Source organism: Quercus lobata, chromosome 9, assembly GCF_001633185.2.
Source record: "Quercus lobata isolate SW786 chromosome 9, ValleyOak3.0 Primary Assembly, whole genome shotgun sequence".
In the NCBI taxonomy this organism is placed as follows: domain Eukaryota; kingdom Viridiplantae; phylum Streptophyta; class Magnoliopsida; order Fagales; family Fagaceae; genus Quercus; species Quercus lobata.
The window spans coordinates 16,961,003-16,969,074 of record NC_044912.1 but is presented as its reverse complement, the minus strand read 5'-3'; the positions used below and the strand labels follow the sequence as shown (position 1 = coordinate 16,969,074).

The 8,072-nt window shown below is 38.9% G+C and overlaps 1 protein-coding gene across 1 annotated transcript; it reads left to right on the top strand.

Annotated features, from left to right (window-relative positions):
- Positions 1-3,462: 3,462 nt before the first annotated feature.
- On the top strand, positions 3,463-6,788 carry LOC115959871 (transport inhibitor response 1-like protein). Its single transcript, XM_031078507.1, has 3 exons — positions 3,463-4,372; positions 4,684-5,188; positions 5,276-6,788. Exons 1-3 carry the CDS (start codon positions 3,759-3,761, stop codon positions 6,056-6,058), a joined length of 1,902 nt encoding a protein of 633 aa, XP_030934367.1. The 5' UTR covers positions 3,463-3,758; the 3' UTR covers positions 6,059-6,788.
- Positions 6,789-8,072: the final 1,284 nt, after the last annotated feature.

Below are 8,072 nucleotides of genomic sequence, written 5' to 3'. Positions count from 1 at the left end.
AACCACATAAATGCACCAAACTTCAACCACACTTACAATTGTAATATTTTTATTAGTTATGGCATTGAACAAAAAGGATAAATATGTTATGATCAAGTTTCTAAACAACTTTGGATCTCTTGCCAGTCATATGCTAGGAAATAGGAATACAAGATGTTCCACTCCTAATCCCACTTTATCAACAATGTTTTCCATATCATGTTGATCATCTTCCCGATATCTTTTCTGAGTGTCCGCTCTCTTAGCCCACCCACGCAAAAACAATTGGTTACACCTCCAATGAGTCCCCTTCCTTCATCCCAGATGAGGATCTATAGACAATTTTCATAATACTAATTTATTGTGACAATCCAAGTGTCATTCTTATAATAACGTGTTCCATGAGCCTACCAAATATATTAAGATTGATTGTCATTTCGTTCTTCATCGTCTACTTAAGGTACACTGCAGTTACATTATGTCTCCCAAAAGATTAGTTAGCTGAATATTCACCAAAACTCCTCCTCCAAGTCGCTTATGTGATATTGTCTCCAAACTTAAGTTAATCTCACACCACCCGAACTGAGTTTGAAGTGTGCTGTTAAAATACAAAATCCAAAGGGGCCCAAGCCCATTGTAGTCTAATTGTACTATACCCCTATTAATTTACTTGTACGTCATTCAAATGTCTGCCTATATAAAGGCAACATTTTCTATAGTTTTATCCATAATTCAATCCGCACACATTTAGTTTTAGCAATTTTAATAAGTAGTTAATGGGTAGAATTTAATAAATTATTACATATTCATTTAATGTGTGACTTTAGGGCCTTAGGCTTCTTTCCTACCCTTTCAATTTCAAATAGCATACGCATAAGAATTCTTCTAAGTTCTCGCCACTCAAAAGTAAGGTTCTTCCAAAACTTCTTTCCATAGTCACCTCCTCTTTAATCATTTTTTTTTAAGGTACAAGAGGTGTTACATTTTATAAAGACTTTGACTAAGTTGTGTTGATTTGTAAGGTTTATAATTGGTGGTTTGGCTTGTTGTATTAGTAACCTTTTTGTGCCAATAATATTATCGATAATGCGTGAATGAATCATCTCATAAGAGCGACCTTGTTTGCACCTTATTCTCGTTGAGATGTATTGTTCATAAAAAAAGAAGACCAAAAGGGTCTTGCTCTCGTTGAGATGTATTGTTCAGAAAATAACCACTAGGAAAAAGAAAAGAAAGAAAAAAAAAATTGATACAGTACCAATAAAAAGAAGAAAAAAAAAGAAAGGGAAACTGTAAAGATTAGATCCAAGTGAGATGAACAAAAGGTCTCATTATTGGTCAGTTCAATTACATCCACTCTCTTTTCTTTTTCTTTTTTCTATATTCTTTATCTTATCTTTATGTCATTTTTCTTCCTCCGCTATACAACAAGAAAGGAATTCAGATTTCAGAGGAGAGGGCTGCTAGTAGCAGTAAAATGTGGTAAAGTTGGTTCTCCCACAAAAATTATACAGCGCGTGAATGCGACGTTTTTACAAGACAATACTATATATATGACCTCGGTCACCTTTTGTCCAATGTCAAACAACAGTTTACTGCTTTCTCATTGGATCGTGGCTCCCACTTCCGTCCGAAAATGCGTAGAGATAAAGCTCCATTTAGGCATAAAATCAAGAAGGGATCTTTGTAAAATGCCCCTTTTCTGTTTTTAGCATATTTGTGAAAATGTCCACTACTTTTTCGCTAATTGATATTTTCACCCATTGACTACAAAAAATAAAAAATAAATAAAACAAATAAAGAACCCCTCAATTCAAATTCCTTTTTGAGATAATTTATGGCCTTCAAATGTCAAACTAAAATAACAAAAATAGAACTATTTCATATAAATTAGAGCCATTAGTATATGAAGTTTTAGTTGTATTGTCAACTATGAAGCAAACATATTTTATTTGAGGTGACGTACATGTATTGGATATGTGACGCATTTAAAATATATTTACATGCATGTTTCAGCAGTGTTCTTTAAAAAACATTGGTGGAATACGATCAGGAAATGAGAACAAGAGAAATCAAATACCTTTTTATATAAAACAATGTAAGCATTCATGCTCTGATAATAACAATACATTTGAAAATTAAGAAATATTCTTATTCTTGGGGTATATTCTTATTCTTAAACATCCTTTAATAGTCATTGTAGGGACACGATTCTTTTGCGGCCCAATAATGATGTGGGCTCGCACGTGAAAGATCCCTCACAATATGATTTGTAGAGAGTGGGCTTGAAAAGCTTGCCTTTGGTCACGGGGCGATGTTCCGGTCTTGATTTTAGAGGAATTCCTGTAGAAAAAGGAGTCGGGTTTGAACATTTAAACCCTACAGCGTCGCATCCTATGGGGTTGGGCTCCTCGGACTTGATCCGAGAATCATTAAGGTCTTACCCCGGTTACCCAACGGTGGGTTTTTTCTATGATGTGCATGTCTTGTTAAGGTGTTTTCACCCATGGAGTCTTTCTTTCTGGAGGTAGGATCAGAGCCTCCCTCCAGATTCACTTACTTTTTCTTTTATACTAGCCCGCGTTCGCTGTCCTTCGTCCATGTGTAGGGTCAACCTTTACAAGACTGATATTTGTCTCATCAGTCCAATCCCAGAATTGTTGGGGATGGTTGATAAAGCTGAGGAATACGGCTCTGTTAGGTGCAGAGTCTTATCTGGGAAGGGTAGTAAGGATAACTTTCCCAAGATATTTTAGATATCCTTACGAATTTGTTCCTATATCTCTTTTTTACCCCTTTTCTCAATGGGGCTTTGGGTCTGCCGAGGATTAAGCTGTCTTCGGCTGCATCTCCGGGCCATAACCTTCTTCGGTTTGGGCCTTTAGACTCCCCGTGAGCAAGTGGGCCTGGCCCATAAATTATTGGGCCCCACAGTCATGAATTCACTTTTATTACTCATTATTAAGAGATGAAGTTCAAACCTTCATAAATTATTCTAAAATAGAATTTTGTCTCGAATAAAAAAAAATTATAAAAAGAACCTTCTTAAAATAAAATAAAATCCATTAATTATATAGATTAATTAATTCCATCATATCTTAGAAATACTTCCTAATTAAATGGTCAATAATAACTCATTGATTTAATTGTTTAACGTAGTAAATGATAATCTTCCTATTTATTTAGACAATGGATGCTATTAAAAAAAACTTAATAGCAATGAGATCTGAATGTCCACTTAAATTTATTAACTTAATTGAACTTTAATTACGTACTCTAAGCTTGCTTTTGAACTAGCTTGTTTAAACGAGTTAAAACCCCCTTTTTAAGCCCAAAAAAAAAAAAAAGTGGGAAAGTTCAAAGTTTTTTTTTTTTGAGTGGGTATGTAGTAGATATATTGAAAACTCACTAGACAAGGCTATAAATAGCTCAAAAAATAAGGGCTTCATCCATAACTTACAACACAGAGAGAGAGAGAGAAAATTTCCCTTTCGATATACTATAATAGTTTATATATTTTCCTCAATTATCTTACATATAAAACTGAATCAAGAATAACCTCACTGTTGCGACGCCTTTGGTAGTAGTACCAGTCTCTACTAGTTAAGCATCTCTCAACTCTCTCTCTCTCTCTCTCTGTCTGTCTCTAAAAAATTTCAACACCTCAACTTCACGATCTAAATTGAAAAATCTTTCTTTATCAAAACCTAGATCAGAAATATAGAGAGAGAGATAGAGATTTAGAGAGAGAGAGAGAGAGTGAGAGAATTAGGTGTCACATGAGAGAGGAGAGGACTGAAATGTCCAAAGACGACGATCGATCTCCACCGTTGGATCTTCGGGGAGCGGACATCGCCGAGTCGTCAAGCAAGACCCGGAACTGCGTGACCGGGTCGGGTCATGTCACGGGTTTGAATCCCATGGAGTTCCAGGCTCCGTACCCGGACCAAGTCCTCGAGAACGTCCTCGAAAACGTGCTCCAGTTCCTCACCTCCCGGCGGGACCGCAACGCCGCCTCATTGGTCTGCAAGTCGTGGTGTCGGGTCGAGGCCCTGACCCGATCCGAGCTCTTCATCGGGAACTGTTACTCCGTCTCGCCCAGACGGGCCACGGCCCGGTTCTCCCGGGTCCGGGCCGTGGCCATCAAGGGCAGGCCGAGGTTCGCCGACTTCAACCTCATGCCGCCGGAATGGGGGGCCCACTTCGCGCCGTGGGTCGCCGCCTTGGGCTCCGCCTATCCTTGGCTCGAAAAAGTCTACCTGAAACGCATGTCGGTCACCGACGAAGATCTGAAACATCTCGCTGAGTATTTCCCTTACTTCAAAGAACTCGTCCTTGTTTGTTGCGACGGCTTTGGTACACGTGGCCTCGCCGTAATAGCCAAGAAGTGCAGGTACTACTATAGTACTACTAGATCTATCTGAATATTTTTAATTTTTAATTAGGGTTTCTATTTGTGTTATCATTTTGAATGCAGATCTGTTATTATGGTTGGTTGTCAAATTTAGATATATTTGTTTATTAATTTTAGTAATCGAACCCTAAGTAGTAAATGTTGAGAATAGTCCTATATAATTGGAATTTTAGGTGTGCGAATAAAGCTTAGAGTGGTAATAAAGCTATAGTTGGTACTAATCTATGTAGATGTTTTTTTTATTTTAATAAATTAATAAATTTATTTATTTTAAATTTGTGGAATTTCAGACAACTGAGAGTGCTTGATCTGATTGAATCCGAGGTTGCGGAATCTGATATGGATTGGATAGGGGAGTTTCCGGAGAGTGGAATAACCTGTTTGGAATCTTTGATATTTGATTGTGTTGAGAGCCCAATAAATTTTGAGGCATTGGAGAGGTTGGTGATCAGGTCTCCATCTTTGAAGAAGCTGAGGTTGAACCGCTTTGTTTCGATTGGGCAGCTGTATCGATTGATGGTGCGAGCTCCACAGCTTACTCATCTTGGAACCGGGTCGTTCAGTCTGGCCGAGGGTGTAGCTCACAGTGATCAGGAGCCCGATTATGAGTCTGCTTTTGCTGCGTGCAAGTCATTGGTTTGTTTATCGGGTTTTAGGGACATTGCGCCGGATTACTTGTCGGCTATCTATGCTGTTTGTGCTAATCTGACTTCCCTCAATTTGAGCTATGCGAATATTAATGCGGAGCAACTCAAGACAGTCATATTTCACTGCCACAAACTGCAGACTTTTTGGGTGAGTTTTTGTGTGTTGGATTTTTGCGTGGTGAAATTGTGATCAAGTTATGGATTTTGAAAGCTTACTTTTGGTTTTGTAATGCAGGTGCTTGATTCAATTTGTGATGAAGGGCTTCAAGCGGCGGCTGCAACTTGCAAGGACTTGCGCGAGCTTCGGGTTTTTCCTATCGATGCACGGGAGGATAGTGAGGGCCCTGTTTCTGATGTGGGACTCCAAGCGATTTCAGAGGGTTGTAGGAAATTACAATCGATTTTGTACTTCTGTCAGCACATGACAAATGCAGCTGTGGTAGCCATGTCAAACAACTGCCCAGATCTTGAAGTGTTCCGTCTCTGTATAATGGGGCGACACCGTCCTGACCATGTGACTGGTGAACCAATGGATGAAGGTTTCGGAGCCATTGTTAAGAACTGTAAGAAGCTCACTCGTCTTGCTGTGTCTGGTTTACTGACCGATCAAGCTTTCAGTTATATTGGAACATATGGGAAATTGGTTCGAACATTGTCAGTTGCTTTTGCTGGAGATAGTGACAGGGGGCTTAAATATGTGCTTGAGGGCTGTCCTAGACTGCAAAAGCTTGAGATCAGGGATAGCCCATTTGGGGATGACGCATTGCGTTCTGGTTTGCATCACTACTACAATATGAGGTTCCTCTGGATGTCTTCATGTAGGTTATCTCCCCAAGGTTGTCGTGAGATTGCTCGAGCATTGCCCCATCTGGTGGTGGAAGTGATCAGGGATGAAGGGGAAGTGATCAGGGGAGAATGTGAGGAGCACATTGATGATCCTTTTGACATATTATACATGTATCGGTCTCTTGAAGGGCCAAGGGATGATGCCCCAAACTTTGTAACCATCTTGCATTAAAAGAAGTCAATTGGCTGTTAGGTGGCTACCGAGCAAGTTGAAAACATTTTTATGGGAAAATTGAAGATGGCGGGTGACTTTTACATGACCCGCTTGAAGGTCCCTGAAATCCCTGTATGTCAAACAAATAAGGATTGAACAAGTCGTGTTCCTGGCTTGAGCAGGTGCAAGAGCATTCAAAGCAGAAGCAAGGTATTGGATCGTCCAATATCGTTCTATTGGTATGCTTCTAAATTTTATGTTTCTTTTGCTTTCATATTCGTTTTTATCATAAACGAAGGTTGCCAGAAGAGAAGGGGGGGGCGATTGTCAAGCTGCATTGAGAATTTAAATTATCAGTTTAACCTGGATCATATTATTTATCCGTCAATGAAGAGATGGAGATCGGTCTTGAAGAATTGGGGGTTCAGAATGGTGAATTTTCGAAGTTCTCTTCCATGCCACCAGTAGAGAAGCAGGAGCTAGTGTTCACTCCAAAAAAAAAAAAAAAAAAAAAAACTTAGTCTGTTTATTTTGATTCAAATGGTAGTTAGTTTAAGCTGTAGCTGCTGAGAACTAAATGCCCAGGTTGATGCATCATCTTCTCTTTCTCTTTCTCCTTCTAAGTGTTTGTTCTTTTCAGATGTGTTGTAGCACCTGACTGTTGAATTTATTATTGTTATTGTTAGCAAATGTGAGATGAGTAATAAATGCCAAAATATGCATGGACCATATGCCATATATATACTTAGTGGGACTGTGTCTTTGCCTCTTTTTTCTGGATATGGAATGATCAAATTGACTGTGAGGCCCATTAATGATGTATGGGAAGTGTTGCACAAGTACACGTTGCAGGACCCCCTTTTCATCTTCTCAAACATGTGTGATTCCATTTCACATATCATCAGAGAATCCCAAATTCACTTTGGGGCATTGGATCATGGTCCTGATCTTCTCTCAAATCCTTGGAGGAGACTTTCAAATTTAAAAATAATCAATCTGGAATGCCAAAGCTCAAGCCAGTGTCAATCTCACTCTTTGTTTGGGGTTTAACTTAGCTGAATTTTGAGTATTTGAGTTGGTTTCTGACTTCTTCATGTACTCCATCAGTATATGGTTTCTTCTACTTTCAATAGGTTGGGGAGGTGGGACCTATAAGTTTGATGATTTGTCACAACCCCCCTGCGTTTGCGTTATAAAGCAGCCAAGTCCACAATGGACTCTCTATCTCTCTCACTCTCTCTCATAATTAAGATGGAAATCTATCTGCCTTCTTTGTTGGTATTCTCTCTGGCAGGGTAGTAAAAAGTAAGCTTATCATGAAAGTGGGATCTGACTGTGCAATTGAATAAGTGATGGGAAGCAAAGCTTCGGCTTTCTTTCCTGTCGATGATCCGTTCGTAGCTCTGTACCCAAGTGGACCAAACCCAGTATGTTTTTTTTTTTTTTTTTTTTTTTTCTTCTTGCCACTGGTCTAAAGGCAATTGGGGGCATCTCTTCTATCTATCCCTCTCAAGAGGGTCAAATTGGGTCGGTTTACTTGGCAAAGAGGACAGTTAAGGATAAGAAGGGTGTGGCATTGAACGGAAGCCATAAAAAGAACATTGGAGTTTCAGTACTTATTAGAGAGCTTAGCTTATCCATAGTGCTTACGGTGGGAATAATCCCTTAGGTGACCATTGCCAATGAATGATAGCCTCTGCTTTTTAATTATATCTTCTCAGTTTGCCTTTTATTTTTCTTTTTGAGCAACCATCCCTGTCCCCTTGAGAAAAAGTGAAATTACAAACAATTTTTTTTTTTTTTTTTTAAATATATATGATAATGACGTTACACAAGGACGATAATCAGAATGACTCTCAATCTTAGCCGTTTGATGAGTTAAACGACCCATTTTGATGGACCTATCTTACCTACTAGACATATATCAAAATCCATCATTTCGCAGATAAATATTCACCAAATTATGTGGTCCTGAGTGAATAAGCACATCAACCCCATTTGGTTAGCACATGCATTATACTGTTTACTAAGC

Bases quoted from the DNA above. Each gene is read 5' to 3' on its own strand.
- LOC115959871 (XM_031078507.1), top strand. From the start codon at position 3,759: ATGAGAGAGGAGAGGACTGAAATGTCCAAAGACGACGATCGATCTCCA. The intron at 4,373-4,683 runs GTACTACTATAG...GTGGAATTTCAG, and splicing joins GTAATAGCCAAGAAGTGCAG to ACAACTGAGAGTGCTTGATC. The intron at 5,189-5,275 runs GTGAGTTTTTGT...TTTGTAATGCAG, and splicing joins ACAAACTGCAGACTTTTTGG to GTGCTTGATTCAATTTGTGA.